Below are 16,936 nucleotides of genomic sequence, written 5' to 3'. Positions count from 1 at the left end.
AGCTCAGAGAAACTTTCCTCTTTCAGCGGATGAATGTGATGAACTGTGCTGATACATCATTCTGAAGAGGAGTTTGAGTCAGAGGGGATCTTTAAATGTGAAGTGAGAGAGAGGTGAACTGTCCTTTCAGCTCTATTTGTAACCCCTGCAGCAAACTGACTTTAATTCAAACGGACAATTCCACAGCATTTCACAACTGATCACACACACATTCACAAGAAACTAGATCTTAGAAATACAGAATATTTATTCTGGAACTCATTACAGCCTTTCATTACAAATATTGCATTAATTGTGGCACATTTTCAATAGACCGTTGTGCAGTAACATCCCCAATACTGATTTAAAGCGAGACCATGGAACTTTTTAAAGAAGGAATTTGATTTTTCTCTTAGAAATAAATAGTTGAATTCATAAAACACTCTACTCAGTACATTCTGGGATGTAGCTGCAATAGCCTGACTTGGTCTGGTTTGGCGGGTAGATTATACTGGATAATGTTAGCTATTGTTAGACAGCTTTAGCTAGATATTGCTGTATAACTGACATTTCTGTGCGAGTCTGCTAACTTTATGGCTTTTCTCTACTTGTGCAACTGTTATACTCATTTTTTAGCATTAAAACTACACCACTGTTTTTTTAAAATATATATATATATAAACAATGTATCAGAGACAATGTATAATGTAAAAAGGGTTCTTGTCATGACAAAAGCCACAGAGATCACTCAACACTAGTCCCCTCAGCTGTAGGGAGCCTTTTAGTCTATTTTGGGGTCATTGTTTGGTGACAACAGGCAGCTGCTTTCAGAAAAATAGCTCTTACAAACTAACTGCATATGACCTGTCCAGCACTAAACAGCAGGCAGGCACAGTTAGAAAATAGCTGGTGAACATAGTGCAGCACTTAGCAGCCAAAGAGCCAGATATGCTTCTCAGGTGTTGGTGAAGGCCAAAATAGACCTAAAAAGAGACTTACATTCTTCAGGCAGCCGGAGGTTTGACTCCAAATTGCCAACATGCCAACCAAAACGTTGCTTTGGCAATCGTGTTGTTTTTTTGCCTGTTATGTTGGCCAAAAAACCTCAAATCAATGAATACAAGTTTATTATCACTTGTGGCTTCAGTGGCTAATGTTCAACTATAGTTTCATGCGCTCGCTTTAAAAAGGCCTCATATTACTCCCCCAATCCCTCCCCTCCCCTCCCCTCCCCCCAAGTAAAAAACAATACCATTAAAATATAAGGAACCCAATCCGATTCAGATTGGTTAAATCAGCAGGTATGTATAAACCAGTCATTGGCATGAGATGCAGAAATAATCAATGTTCAATTTTCCACCATGATTCTTCCCCATTGACAGTAAATAATGATGAAACACCTACAGTAAACACTTCCCACAGGTAACAGGCTTTACAGGGACGACCATCTACAACATGTATGTTTTGAGAAGACTTGATCAGCAGTATTTCAACAGAGGCACACTGCCATTCAGTTATTTTTTGCTTAAAAGAGTAGAGGTATCACGTCACACGACATGGCTGGTAAATGTAGGGACCACAGTACCTGAGCTTCACACCTGACCCCAACTATTCTAAAAAGTCAGAAATACTGTGTTTTTATGCATGAAGCTTATGAAAATTGCACCAAAACCCCACACTGGAGCAACCTACCCACCTATCATGATAAAGTTACGTTAGCAAAGTAAGGGTGTCCGATAGTCCCGGAGGGTATTTCTTACTCAGTGATCGGAATCTTCACTGATGTCTGAGGCCTTGAGAATGAAAACAGCGTCGTCGAGAACGTAGTAATCGTTATACATGTCCCCTTCACAGAGGTATGGCAACCGAGTCACAGCCTCCACCTCAAACCCTACCCTTCGGAAAACCTCGTTGGAAAAGTTGGTCACTTGTTCCTCCCACAATTTTCCTTTGACTTTCAGGTGTTCTTTGGGACGCTGCCATCTCCCTCCTGAGAGAAAAAGACAAAGGGTAGTTTAATTTGGATTGTACACCAACTAAATTAAATCAATGATATTTCTTTCGTGTATGAGGCAATGGTTCTCAACTTACCGACTTCTACGTAAGGCTGGAAGGGAAGCACCGCAGCCAGGATGAGTCTTCCCGTGTTAGGAACGAGCGACCGCTTGATGTCCAGTAGTAGATGTAGAGGATCGTCACAACGGTCCAACAGGTTCAGACAGCTGATCACATCGTACTGGAAACCAGGCTGCTGCCACTCATCTATACCCAGCACTCTGAGAACGACAAGAGGACACAGAGATAAAGAGAGAGTACAGTATTTGTTCGGAGGTGTCTTGTATTTTAAAATCACAAGAGGTGAGCAGAAACAGGATTTTCAGATGAGGATAATAACGGTTTCCATTGACCAATTAATTCTAATCGTCTATACTTTGCCATTTTTTGATCTGAAGTTACTGTCACAACTCAACAGTTCCTGAAACAGAGACCTACTCACTTGTAATTCTTCCTCTGGAGATGCCATTTCATGGGTGGCGACACCTCAGTGGCATAAACTTCTCTAAAATGGGCTCCCATCACCTCTGTGACGCCTCCATCCCCAGCTCCTAGATCCAGGAGTCTCTCGGCCCTCCACTCCGGACCGATATGGAGCAGCTGGCGGAACTGCTCCGCGGAAAACACAAACATAGAGCCGCGACCCAAAAACCTGAAACAGAGAGCAGGTTAGAGGAAGGTACGCTACAGGTGGAACAAAGGTAGGTCTGTGTCGATGTACTCACCCATTAATGGAGGTGCGTGAGACCATAGGGCTGAGGACGGTTGATACCAAAGAGTGGTAGAGCTGAGTGAACATCCAGCCAGATTTCTCCATGCTTTGTTTGAGAAACACCTTAGTGTCTGAGTCCAAGTGGCTCTGGATGAACAGAGGTTGCACCGATTCTCCCAGCAGGTCCGGATTGCACCGGTACCACTAGATTAACAGGAAAAGGGAAGAATGGAAGAATTCAAATTCATCTCGATGAAGTGCCTCAATTATATACAGATTCTAGTAGTTATTAGCTACTAATAGAGTCCTGAGACACATATCATTTCTTTCACTTCTGGAAGATCTCTACAAGTGTTGAATGGATTGCGTTGGGATTGTGTACAGACATCTGTGGTCCCCAGAGGATGAATCCTACTGCCTTTGATTATACCCTGACTTTTCCAGAAGTCCTACCATGACGTTGTGAACTATCTAGACAACTATTGGATGGATTGCCAAACAATTTGCTACAGATATTCAAGGTTCTTAAAAGATAAGTTCTAAGGACTTTGGGTATTCCCTCACTTTTCCTTTAGCACCATTAGCAGGTCTAAATTTTCAATTATTGGTTTTAGTAAAATAGCTCTTCATCTATTGATGGGTTGGCATAAAACTTTGCCTAGACATTGATGCTGCCCAGACGATGTATTCCAATGACCTTGTAATGACCCCTGACTTTTCTCTAGCACCACCAACAGGTTAATATATTTGGTTCAGAGTGGAATGTCTGGACACTATGGGGTAATTGACATTTCCCAGTTTCACCATGATGTTGTCATTCTTGCTTTTTATTAAAATACTTCAACAATTATTGATTTCATTGCTATGAAGTTTTGGTCCCCACATTCATAGTCCCCAGAGGATGAACTGTAAACACTTTTCATCTAGCGCCACAGTTCAAAGTCTGTCCAATACTTTAGTTTATGACCAAATACCTGCAGAACTACTGACATTTCTGCCTCATCTGTACTTTGCTGCTGAGCAGATTTGATCATGTTAACACAATAAACAGAGAGTGAACATATAAAACAATGGGTGTGATGTGATCTCCTGCTGCACCACACATGCTGATATTATGGCCTGTCCCTCAGCAGCTCACCTCAAATAGATCACATGACAGTTTGCTGATTACAATAAAAAATCTTTACAGCTGGAAACTTGGGAGACTTGGATTGGATCTACTTCCTCAACGCCTTTACACTCAACTCTTTCGAATATGTTTATGAATATTTGTACATTTTCAGAAGCCCCCTAGTGTCTACTTAACATATAGCACCAATATTTAATAAGCGTTCTTGGTATGTTTGGGGGATTTCTTAAAACCTGCTGATTGCATGTTTGTGTCTTTGATTTATACTTAACTAATGTTTATCAATGGCACAGATAAAGGCTTTAGGGAGCTCTAATTTTAGTGTGAAGATATTTTTCCATTGTATTCTCACTGAGATGTCAGTGTTCAGTACCTATCCTGCCTGTCCTTTTATGATGGGTACATGACTATTCTGTTTTTTCTTGGAGACTACAAAGATTATTTTGAAATGTCACCGTATACATTATCCCAAATATCCGTAGCTCTGAGCCTCTTCAAAAGGAGCTGTCCCTTATGGGCTAGTGCAATGGGACTAGTAGAGCTTAATATATCAGACATGGCCCACATTACCAAAAGACACAAGGATATGTCAGGGATTCATGCTCAGTTATAATTATTGCTGAAATATTTTAAAATCTGAAAATAGGTCTTGAGTTAACAGATTAGCACAACCACCTGTGTTTTAAAGTAAACTACACTGACATAAGGTCAGAGAAGCATCATAATCCCCCTTTTTCTTAGCGGTCTTGCATGTCGAGGCTCTCACGCCAAACTCCATTTAAAAAAGGGCAAATTTAACATGTAGGCCTATAAGCTTGATTACTGGAAAACAGATGCACGCTTTTGAGTCTAATCTTCACGGGTGCTTTGAATATAGATATTTTGTCATAACTGACACCGAGTCTGACCTTGTATAATTAGAGTCATCAGTCATCCATACCTCATGTGTCTCCCCCACGGCCGTCCCATCGCTGTCGCTCACCATGTTCAAAAAGAGTGATCGAACGAGCGGACTGCGCACGTACCTCCCGCTCCACATCCTCCTGATGGAATGCAGGAAGGCGACGTAAGCCAACACCCACGCTACAAAAACCACTGTCCTCAGCTGTAGGTGACACATAATGAACAACTCTGAGTAGAGCAGCTGACACACAGCGGACAGACTTGTCCACTGAGATGTTAATATTATCTGATGGGAAGAAGAAGAAGAAGTAGAAGAAGAAGTAGGTAGAGAGGGTGACCAAGGCAGCCAGCTGGAAAGCAACAAACAAACAAACCTGAGGGTGCTATTTACTCTCCATCTTAGTCTTGTGAGTCCATTGTCTTATCATGTGTTAAACGCACTGTTTCACATGTGAGGTCTCTGCCCAGTATGACAACAAGAAGACACATCCGCAAATATTATTTGCACGTTCCTGAGTAACCGCTATATGGGTCCGGAGTGATCGACCGATGAAGTCAGCTTCCCATTGGGAGTTAAGGGGAAGGTTAAGGGAAACATAAACAGTTATATTTTTGCGGCTTTTTCTCCGTTACACACTTATAAAAAGGTGTGCCTTAACATTGTTTAAACCTATTTTCAGATTTGTGAAACCTTTATTTTGCTATATGAAAACATAAAAAGGGTGATTTCACAGCGTTTCCTCCATCCAGACCACATTCAATAGATTAGAAAATGTATTCTATAAAGATATTGTGTGATCATATTTATTTTATTGTATTTTGCACAAGTTAAAATGTAAATAAAATTGACAAGGAACATATAATATATAGTGTAGAGAGAGGAAGAAACCCTGAATGGGCTTATTTAAAGCCTTTACCTAAAATGTTAAAATTTCACTAAAAATCACCAATGATGTCATCAAATGAAATCTGATCCCCTATTTCGTGATTGATACTAAGACTAAACCAATTCACCTTGGAGGTGCACAGATTTGTTTTGTATTACCTTTTTTTTGCCATTTCACACAACCCAGAAAAATACAAATGTGCATGAACTATAGGCCTGTGTTTATAATATTATGAATGAAATGTGCGATGTTTGGAAGAAAGTCGAGGTTTGACTGACTTTAGTCCACTAATTCCATCAGAGTATTGCTTTATTAAGTGGACTGGATCCCCCGTTCCCTACTGCCCGTTCCAGTAGGGAGACGCATAGGGAGACGCATAGGTGAACTGCCCCCCCCCCCCCCCCTTCAGGTTCTGTGTGCGGGGCACCATCTCAGCAAGCAGGGACGCGTGCACAACAGAGTGATAGATTGACCTGACGTCCAAATAATAGAAAACCACTTCACGGTGAAAATGAAAAGACAATAGAGAGACAGAAATTGCTGGAGAGAGAGGGGAGTGACATGCAGAAAGGCCCGCTGGCCGGGACTCGAACCGGGGTCCACTGCGTATACGCACTGGATCACCTGTGCGCCAGGATTGTTTTTTTTGAAGAGCTCGTGCCGCTCCCCGTGAGTCATGACAGAATGCCGCCCTGGGCGCTTGCCCAATTCGCCCATATCAGGAACCGCTACTGTGTGCGTGTGTGTGTTTGTGAGGGGGACATTGTCCTCAACATCTGTACATGATATATGACAGCTGTGAGTGGAACAAATAAAACAGAGAAAAACAGCAGTTTAATGTTCCTTTAAGCATCTTTTATAACTTTATAAAGAGGAACAGTTTTTGTCAGTTGGGAAAAGCCATTCCATCATTTGGTACATCTATATCTTACTGAAAATTGACCTCTGCATGTGAGAACTTTGGGAGGATGAAGATCTGATGATTGATGAGTTGAGTAAGAATGAACCAGCGAATTTGCTTTAAAGTAAATGTGAAACTGCTCAAGAATATTCATTTCACATGAATGTATCTTATAAATTAAAACACCTTAGAAAAATACTGATGTTATGAATAAGTTATAATCTTTTTTTGGATTGTTTTAAGTAAGAAAGAAGAGCTCTACGTGGCCACAGTCAACTTAACTGAGACATGTTGAATCATGCTGTGAATTTGTAACTGCAAGATTAGTGAAAACGCCCTTTACTCCGTTTTAATAAATAGAATAGCCCACATGTTTCACAAATCTGCAATTGTGTTTAGTCCAGATTTGTCAAGTCTAACTATGAAGCTGTTGATTTAGATCTGAGGCTTGTACAAAGCAAGTCCGACATACCCAGGATGTCTGTAAAATCAAACATTTTAAAAAAAGAAAGAAAGAAAGTGTTTCATAAGTAAAATTAAGCTTTCAGAAACCTGAAAGTAGGTTTAAACTTCGTAAAAGCTTTTTGCTATAACGTTTAATAAGTTTAAGTGGTGCAAAAACTGTTAATCAGCCGCTAAATATCCTTATTTATTTCCCCCTCAATTTCCCCCTTAACTTCGAATCGGAAGCTAACTTCAGCATCGTAAAACTCCAGCCAGCTTTATAACAAACAAACAAACAAACGTGAGGGTGTGGTGGATTTAATAAAGCCAGCTTCTATTTACTCTCCATCAGTCCTGTCAATCCATTGTGTGACCATGTGTTAAAAGTATCTCTGCCCAGTATGACAACAAACACATCTGCATGTCGTGCACTTTACTGAGTAACCGCTAAATGTGTCCGAAATGGCCTTCATCGTTTAAGGGTTTTTGGTGAAGACGAAAGTATGCGCTTATGTTTCGGATAAATATTTTTTAAATCATCATCGTGTGTGTGTGTGTGTGTGTGTGTGTGTGTGTGTGTGTGTGTGTGTGTGTGTGTGTGTGTGTGTGTGTGTGTGTGTGTGTGTGTTTGTTCTGTGCAGGTCTGCTGTGCACTGCTGTGGTTCACTACCGTCGCTCTGATATTGACTGCTTCTCTTTTACTTGAGACCATGAACTCCAGACAAACTGTTCATTTAAGGCTTTATTATCTTTTGATAAAACGTATATGACGTATGAAATCAAACTCAAGTCCTGTCTAAACTACAATTCAAACAAACTGATGAAAATGATGATGATTACAAAGGAGGTTACATCTGAAGTCACACCTTTAAGATTTTCCTCAGGAGGGTTTTTTCCTCATTTTTTATATTTAACATGTTACTGAATACATATATTGCTGTTTTTAATTCTTTGAAATCAATATTTTTTTATATTTAGTAAATAAATCATGAGGTGGGCTTATTTGGAGCACACATGGGCTTAAATGGTGTCACAGTATCAATTAAGCCCTCTTTATTCATCAAATATCTTTATTTTATATTCCAAAATGTACATGAACTAATGAATATACTGTCAATGAGAGATATAAGAAATCTTTATAAGAAATGATCTCTCTTATAAATCATGTCAGTATCCATGAAAAACAGCTGAACTTAGATTTTGGTGCTTAATGGGTACACTTACCCTACCAGCTGTATATGTACCAATTAGAACTCTTCATAAAGGATATCAAAATGTCAGATTTTAAATGTTCAGTCTTCTGACTTCATTTCTTCCTCAGCTCCTGCTGCTTTCCCATTTATCATAGCTTCCTTTTCCTGGATCACCGAATGAGTTGTTTCTGTACCACCACTCTCAAAAATGGCTTAGGTCATTTATCTTTAATCATTCATAAATCCTGCTGTGTCCCCTCCCTGTCTGCGCCTGCTGGTCCCATCACTTTGACTGATCTCTGCAGCGATCTGGGAAACTGTCCAGCAGAAACTTGTGGCCAATTATGGGCTGTTGGATGACTTTGTTACAGCAGTCACAACGATTGTCCCAGAACTTCTTAATCGCAGACAGAGGTCTTTGCTGAGCCTTGGTCTTTTGGGCCTCAGGTATTGTATAAATAACTTGAATGCTGATCCAATGAATGGCCTTTTGAAACCTACTGTCCATGTTCTGGCTCTTTATATACAGCTGAAATCCAACAAATTTGCCACTGTTACAATTCTCTTGTTTGTAGCTGATACTGGAGTTGTGTCTCCCAGAGCAGACAATACACCTTAAGATTATTCAACCCCACTTGGACATAATCGCTTCCCTATGTAACACAGAGGTACATTTATCTTCATTTCATGCTTTGTATGGTTAGTATTATTACATGGCACCCACAACTAATGAACATCTGCACCATGTGATATCGCAGATGAGTGATACAGGACAACGAGCTTCTGCGTCAAACCTCCTTGGTCTTATTCACACTCTAATTAAAGACCAAGAGGAAAGGCAGCACTTCTTCTAGGTCAGTGTCTGGTTCAGTCACTTTGATATTGTAGATGTTTCCAGTATCTTTTCTAATAAATTCTGTTTCAATTTCAGGATGTTTTCCCAGTGAGATTTGGTGCCGAGTATTTTAAAGATGTTCAGATGCTTGTGGAGATGTTCCTGTTACAGCTTGACAAATTACTTACTGTACCAAATCTGTTCATTAGACATTGGACATGCAGGACTTATTACATTAAGAGCACTACAACTTTATAAATGATGGTAAATAAGCTTGTTGAGAGTAAGAAGAGAACATTTATGTTGAGCTGCAGGCAGGGTGTGCTTAGCCTAGCTTAGTATCAAGACTGTTAACAGGGATGTACATACTTATGAACTTTAGGCAGAGCCACATTACACACAATGCAATTCCAATAAATTCATGTGACACTATAGATTCATGTAGGTTATTAGTTAACACAGACTCAAGCACAGATGAGGACCAAGCTACAGAGGTCTAGTAACCTCACTTCTTCCTAATTCCACACCCCCTGACTTATTTACTTTTCAAACTCGAGTGTCTTCGGCTCCAACCATCACTGCCACCACTCAATGCGTAAAGTTGGTGGAGTGGTACCGATCTTATCATCTCACTTTCAATGAGGGAAAATATTAGTGGAGGAGATTTCATACTCTGTTCAGCATTTCGAGTCTTCAGACACTTGCTTAGACTCTTGTGCAGTTGAGGTTCAAGTCGGTAATAATGTTGACATTCTTGCTGAGGAGACCACAGACTTGGCTGGAGATGTGAATTTGGTGGATATTAGAAAAGACAAGCAAGTTCAGGTATTAGTCAGAACCACAGATGAGAGTGATTACATAGTCAGAAGCCCAAGTAAGACTGAAAACTGTATCAAAGAAGAAAGCAAGGATGTCAGTTACAACACAACTGATGAACAAGCTAAAAACATCAGTTTAGTGAATGCACCTGTGGTGAATGTATCACAAAGACCAGGGACACAATACCAGTCTGAAGATGACAAATGTTTCGATAACACTCAAAAATGAGCAGTCCAGGAATGGTCCTCAACTTTTCTCAACTAGCAAGACTTGTCCCACATGTGGTACAACATACAGTCATGCTTCAGATATGAGACGGCACCAGAGGTCCCACACAGGGAAGCAACCTTTCCGGTGTTTGCGTTGTAAGAAATTCTTTCATTTCCAGTATGACAGGAAGAGACATGAATTGTAGGGAGGGGGATCATGATGCCACAACCGCAGAAATTGTCCTCAGAGGTCCTTAAAGATGGAAACACTCATGACCCAAAGCCAGGTGAAGTTTGTGGCCTACTCCGAACTCAACCTTTGGGAGACAAGACTCATGAAAAGGAAAGTCTGATGAATCAGAAACAACTGGAGGATCCTTCTGTCATGAAAAATCATCATCCAAAATTCAAATTGGAGACGTTAAAGAGTGGAAGCAGTCCTTTTTAGAGAATGGCAATATAAAGCACAAAAGATAGACAGGAATCAGAGGTTTTAAATCAGAGGGTCAAGAACTCAAAGCATGATGAAAGTAAGAAGGGTTTAAATTTGAAAAAGACACATAGGACACGCAAACCTGCCCATTCTTCTTTGTATTGCGTAGAATGCAACAGTTCATTTCCTGACATAACAAGACTTAAAACACATAATCTGAGACACGAGCCTTGTCCCTGCACCAAGTGTGGCAAGAGTTTTCAAGGCTTCATAGAGCTCAACCAGCAAGTCCCTGTGACTTGTGTGAACGCAGTTACACTGACTTGAGAGGTCTAATCAAGCACGAGAGGAAGAAGCTTAGACCTCCAAGTGGCGAAACTACACACCGGTGTGCGCTACCCGTACACTCACTGCGGGAAATTGTCCGAAGCACAAGCTCGTTGACAAGACATGATCTGACCCATACCGAAGAAAGGCCGTACTCATGCAGTGAGTGTGGCAAGAGTTTCAGATCAGCTTCAGAGCTGAAAATACATATTCGCTATCACAATGGTGAAAAGCCATTCAGGTGTCAAGAATGTGGCAAGGGCTTTGTTCAGTCTTATTACCTTACTGCACACAAGGATGCATACGGGGGGAAAGCCCTATAAATGTCCGACTTGTGACAAATGTTTCAAGAGTGCAGGGATCTTGAAGAGACACCAGATGACCCATACAGGAGAGAAACCCCATAAATGTTCATCATGTGAAATGGCCTTCAGTCGACCAGAGCTTGTAAAAGCTCATATGAGAACATTTCATTAAATTTGTACGATTTATTCATTAAAAATGTATGTTTTCTTTAATTATTAAATAGAAAATCTTTAACAGGATTAATAAAATGTGTGTTATTAAGCTGTCATTTGCCTTTCAATTTATGATCCTGTCACTATTGTTTTTTTTAAAGGGGGGTTACTGCATTAAAAAAGCAGTGTGCATTAGTGCTATTACTCTTAATACAGGTGTTTCATAACAGACAGTGCCATGTCTGTTGTTTTCATTCCCAACATTCCTGCTAAACACAGGCAGCTAACTGATTAGATCTTATTTGTTTTGGTTGCCAGGCTACCAGCATCAACTCCAGCTAAGAAGTAGCCCAGTACATAACCTGTAAAACCAGTGTTATTACCTCGTTTCCAGTCTTTATGCTAAACTAATCCACCTGAAACCTGGCTCCAGTTTTATACTTATTGCACATCAGAATGGTATCAATCATCAATACAAATATGGTTACTAACCAGCCAATCACATCCCAAGATTATGTGATCACCAAGAACAAGATTTGATCAAAAAAAAGTTGTCTTTATTTATATGTTGATATCACAGTCTTACTGTTATACATGTAGAACGTTAAGGCAAGACTACAGTTATGGAGTGAGATTCTTCTATTGGGGAGGTGGGCAGCGGCTGGTATAGCAATGTATCTGGCTGCTCACACTCCAGAGCGTCGTAAAGTACGGTCATGATCTGTCTCTTCACACTGTTCCTCAGCGCAGAGCTTTGTATTCTCTTCAGTTCCATTGCGACAGTGACGCCGAACGAGTCCTCGCAGTCCATCTCTGGTTCTCTGCTCATCTCCTGAATAATATCCAACATGTGCTGCAACAAGGCGAGTTTCTCTGTGTCCGTGTCCAGTCTGTTTTTGGTTTTGGCACGTTTTTTTGGAGGAGGTGAAACGGAGGAGTTCTCCGTGTGCGACGGTGACTCCTCGCCATCGCGATCCTGGGACGGCAGTCTGCTCTCTGTCTCACCGTCGCTGCTGTCTTTTAGCAAGTGATCCAGCTGTAACAGATTATGTGTACATGTTTTGATAGTGTAGACGCATACGCACAACACATTCCAGTCAATATGATTCACAAAACAGTAATCAGTTAACAAAACACTCACATTGTTTTCAATAGAACAATGGTTGATATGCTCTTTTAGCAATTTGCAGGACTTCAGGATCCTCCTCTGTCTTGGTGTCATGGGTCCTTTCTTCCTCCCAGAATCCTTCACTGTCACCAGACTGGAATACTGAGTTTGTACTGAGCTGGTCAGCATCTGAATATCTTCACCTGCCAGCATACAAAAGGAAGCATACATCCTTACACTGAGCCTGCACTTATTCATATTCTTTATATTGATGATGGATCTTGCCTGCCTGCAACTCAATCTCATCAATGATGAGACATTCCTGAGTTTCAAGGAACTCACTGAAGGAACTATAGGGGTTTCACTTAGTTCTTGGGGGAAAAACAGTCTCTGCTCTGAGGGAAACACTTTCTGATGGTTCAGGAACTAACAGCAGAGATGCAGGCCGGCCATCACTAAATAATCAAAGACAGACATAGCCGCAACTACAACTTCTGTGCCACTTCATTCACACAACAAGACATGCTGGGTGATTCTGTTATCAATATCAGAACAAGGGGTGGACATTTATTAACACTGAAACAACATTATCCTCCTTTTCCACCTCTACATATCTATTTATTCATTCATTATATTTACTAAAATGGCCCGGAACACTTGCACTCACACTAGCCAAATAATCCGGATTTTAGGGGGCAGACATGCTTGGGCACGGTACGATTGCCTAGTGTGATACGCCCTTAGAACATGATGAATCTGTGTAGGTGGACATTACAGTTAATCATTTGTAGATACAATGGAAACGTGGACATATGCCAAAGTCTCTCTTTTTGTTACTTTACTTCCACCACAGCTTAACAGGGAAACACATAGAGGGAATTTGATGCTAAAAGGACTGTAAATGTGTCAGATATCACTTGATATGACTAACTCACACTGCTGAAGCTCAATAGAAGCTGATCATCTACTTTTAAATGACTGTGTGGACACACTGTGGATTTAGTCCTCCATCACTTCCATTGAAAGCATATTTGAAGGAGATCTTTTAATAGTCAGTATGAACAGGAGGAATGATTACAGAGAGGAATCTTTCACTGTTCACCTGACTGCTGGTTTAAGACGCACTTGAAAAACTGTGAACCAGTCCTTTAAGGGTTAGACCTATGAGCATGATATGTGACATCACGAATACTTAGACAAGTTATGTAGAAACATGAAGCACATACAATGAGAATACAGTGAACAGGTGATGTCTAATGTCTGGTTGTTGAATCTGTGATGGAATATTTTCATAGATTCTGGATTTTTTTAATAAAAAAGAAGGAGCAGATGCTATTTTAAAGATCTTCACATGGTAATTATACTTTTTCTGTGGATAAAAACCATACCAGACACACATTATTGTCATTTAACAACTCTAACTTATCATTTATGTCCTCTCATTCCAGCTCATATTCCTCTGACACATGTTACTAACATACTAACGTACCTTTGATTGGTGCCATGGCTGAGAAGATGAAGCTTGTTGGGGTTACAGATGATCTTTGCTCTATCATCTCTTCCATGGCATCGAACCACTTCCAGTGTGCAGAAGTGGCCTCTCCTCCCTCAGTTTTCACAACTGTGCGAGATGCCTTCACCTCCTAACAAAAAACACACACAAATGTCCTCTGATAGTCATTATTAAACTACATGTTTCACCACTCGGTAAGTTAGTTACCCAGTACTGACTTTGCCTGATTATTTTTGAAGCAACCATCATCATCATCATCATGTTTATTTTGTGCTAAACACTGTAGCTCTTTTGAGACTTCAACTCACCTTGTACTTTTGTTTCAGATTCTCCCATTTCTTTTTGGTCCACCCAGGCTTGACCTTACCTTCCAGCCCGTGCTCCTTGATGAACATCCTATACAAGCAAAACATTGGTCAAACAGGGCATACACACACATAAACACAAAAAAATTACAAAGCTTAAAATGTAGTTTTCTTACTCAAAGCCCGTCATCGCAGCATTGCGTTTGCCGGTAAACCTTCCTTCGTTCATAGCCCGCCATTTAATGAGGCGCTCCGTGTCTGCATCAGTCCCTTGATGACAAAACATCTGGTGTTATTAATCATTCTTATTCATCACATCACATTTACAGCTATTTTTAATAAAAACATTAGTTACAGTTATAACCTTGGTATTATTAGCCAACGTGTTAACCTCATACACAATTACTTGGGAACTAATCATTTTTCTCATCCCATGCTTCTAGATACAGGGACCAATAACAAGTATATCATTAAATCTGATTTAAACCCTGATATACAAAATTACATTTCACACATTTCACTATCTGGTACTGGTCTGGTCATCATTGGTTCAATACTAAGAACATACACTAGATGGAAATAAACAGAAATATCGATCAGAAACAATTTAATTTAAAAAGCAGTTTGAAATGAATCATGAACTCATCATTTCTCTGGGCCGGTTTCATTACTTTTTCAATCAATCACAGAATTTGAATTATGCTTCAGCACAATGTTTCTAATAGTTTGGTTTGTCAAACGTAGGCTAGACCACTGAGATGTAATAACATGAAATCACAAGTCCATTTATTTATTATGAGGCCTGGTTATCGTTTAAAAATGTGATACTACTTGGTAGGTTAAGGTTAAAGGTATTGAGGACTGATACCCTGCCCTACAGATGACATGCTCCCCAAACGGAATTTTATTAACATTCCTACAGCGAAACCTACAACAGATTTTAGAACCTGATATAAAATCTCCTTCAGCATTGCTGCTGGTTGGTGCAAAATGCATTGTGGGATACTTGGCTGCCTTGCTTAGTATACTTAACCCTTACATACTGTTCATATTCTGGCTCATTAATTAGCCTCTACACCAATTCATCAGTCGTTAATAAATGTTTGATTAATCCTTCTATTTGATTTAAAAAATACATTCACAATCATTATTTTATAGAATATGATGAATACAGCAACATGTTTGAATGCTAATTTTTCCTTCTTTTTTTTGTATATTTGCATATATAAAAATGTGTATCAGCTGCACAAAAGTTTAAAAAAAGCCTTTTTTTGTCTTCCTTTTTGTTTTTCTTGTCTATAGTTTATATATATACAGATAGCCTAATTAATTATATATATATACATATATATGTATATATATACATATATGTATATATATACATATATATGTATATATATGTATATATATGTATATATATATACATATATATGTGTATATATATATATATATGTATATATATACATATATATGTATATATGTATATATATACATATATATATATATATATATATATATATATACACATATATATGTATATATATACATATATATGTATATATGCTATCTGTACTTGTTTATATGAACATCTGTACCAGAAGTTAAAAGCTAATTCATTTCATGGGTGTATGAAGATTAAGTAGGCAGAGAGTAGTACGTACTTATTGAGTATGTAGTACGTTAGTATGCTATGTCACACGCAGGTTAATATGCACATACATGCACTATCACAGTCTGGTTACTCACATTTGTACCCAATCTGTTGCTGGCCGTCTACCTCACAGTCCGCCATTGCGCAGTCTGAAGACCCGCAATGCATTTTGGGGTCGTTTAGTATGTCCAGCAAGCTCGTTCCATGGCTCGCGCCCGTGCATGTATATGCCGCATGCGCCGCAGCTCGAGTGCACAAACTCCACACGTATTACATACTCAAAATTACGTTTGAGTATGAGTAGTACGTTAGTACGCGATTCCAACAGAGATAGAAGTGTTTTAACAGTTAAAGATTTTTTTCAAAAACTTTATTTACAATGAAGTTATAGGCTAATAACAATTTTCCAAATACAGTAGAACCAATAAAAGCTCATTTGTATCCAAGAGGAGTCCAAAGTGCAGTTACTGTGAGTCCTTTTAGAGAATTTACTTTTAACATGTACTGCCATTAACATATTGTAAGTCTTTGTAGCTGTTTTGTTCCTCACATATTGGATGAAAGTGCCATACTGTGAAGGCAGGTTCACAGCAGGGTTATTATAGTTCACTAAAACTAAGTCTAAAAATAAATCTAGAAGTGAAAAAAATCATTTAGTTAACTGAAATTTAAAAAAAAAAGAGAGAGTAAACTAAATAGAAACTACAATGAATAATGCAAAACTAACTAAAACTAAAATGAATTGCAGATAAAATCAGCTTAGTTTTAGTTTTCTTTTAATTTTCTCCATTTTGACTGTATTGTGTTCAGTTTGACTTGTTGAGATAAAGGGCTAGTATACCAGAAGAGAGACAAACACAAACACAGCTCATTTGACCTCAGTGTCAGCATTATTTCATCCTTTACAGCTTCTACTAATCAAGGCTTTCCTCCTGATACCTGAAAAACTACAACTAAAACTAAATAAAAGCTAAAATAAAACCAAGAATGATCAGAGGCTAAATGAAATAGTTCGTATTACCCACTGAACACAACATATAACATCACATCGAATAGATGAATCTGTACATTAGTA

The 16,936-nt window shown here is 39.2% G+C and overlaps 2 protein-coding genes across 3 annotated transcripts; both read right to left on the bottom strand.

Annotated features, from left to right (window-relative positions):
* Window positions 1-677: 677 nt before the first annotated feature.
* Window positions 678-5,261, bottom strand: mettl9 (methyltransferase 9, His-X-His N1-histidine). Of its 2 annotated transcripts, XM_062443089.1 has the most exons (6): window positions 5,153-5,261; window positions 4,816-4,980; window positions 2,760-2,950; window positions 2,477-2,686; window positions 2,071-2,255; window positions 678-1,969 (listed from the first exon to the last, which is right to left on the bottom strand). In XM_062443089.1, the coding sequence occupies exons 2-6, from the start codon at window positions 4,912-4,914 to the stop codon at window positions 1,740-1,742; spliced, it is 915 nt and encodes a 304-aa protein (XP_062299073.1). In that variant the 5' UTR covers window positions 4,915-4,980; window positions 5,153-5,261; the 3' UTR covers window positions 678-1,739. The 2 variants fall into 2 exon arrangements, with proteins under 2 accessions (XP_062299073.1, XP_062299072.1); XM_062443088.1 differs by lacking the exon at window positions 5,153-5,261 and having other exon boundaries at window positions 4,816-4,995.
* A 6,596-nt stretch (window positions 5,262-11,857) lies between these two features.
* LOC134003671 (uncharacterized) lies at window positions 11,858-16,081 on the bottom strand. Its single transcript, XM_062442934.1, has 6 exons — window positions 15,957-16,081; window positions 14,387-14,480; window positions 14,214-14,301; window positions 13,882-14,035; window positions 12,426-12,595; window positions 11,858-12,320 (listed from the first exon to the last, which is right to left on the bottom strand). Exons 1-6 carry the CDS (start codon window positions 16,027-16,029, stop codon window positions 11,889-11,891), a joined length of 1,011 nt encoding a protein of 336 aa, XP_062298918.1. The 5' UTR covers window positions 16,030-16,081; the 3' UTR covers window positions 11,858-11,888.
* Window positions 16,082-16,936: the final 855 nt, after the last annotated feature.

Source organism: Scomber scombrus, chromosome 21, assembly GCF_963691925.1.
Source record: "Scomber scombrus chromosome 21, fScoSco1.1, whole genome shotgun sequence".
Taxonomy (NCBI): Eukaryota; Metazoa; Chordata; class Actinopteri; order Scombriformes; family Scombridae; genus Scomber; species Scomber scombrus.
Note: the sequence above shows the minus strand (reverse complement) of the source record. Positions and strands in the feature narration are given on the sequence as shown.

Coding starts and splice junctions, on each gene's coding strand:
- mettl9 (XM_062443088.1), bottom strand. CDS start 4,995: ATGTGTCACCTACAGCTGAGGACAGTGGTTTTTGTAGCGTGGGTGTTG. Junction 2,256..2,476: donor CTCCAGAGGAAGAATTACAA/GTGAGTAGGTCT, acceptor TGTCGTTCTCAG/AGTGCTGGGTATAGATGAGT. Junction 1,970..2,070: donor CCAGCCTTACGTAGAAGTCG/GTAAGTTGAGAA, acceptor TTTTTCTCTCAG/GAGGGAGATGGCAGCGTCCC.
- LOC134003671 (XM_062442934.1), bottom strand. CDS start 16,029: ATGCATTGCGGGTCTTCAGACTGCGCAATGGCGGACTGTGAGGTAGAC. Junction 14,036..14,213: donor ATCTGAAACAAAAGTACAAG/GTGAGTTGAAGT, acceptor GTTTTTTGTTAG/GAGGTGAAGGCATCTCGCAC. Junction 12,321..12,425: donor ATTGTTCTATTGAAAACAAT/GTGAGTGTTTTG, acceptor AATCTGTTACAG/CTGGATCACTTGCTAAAAGA.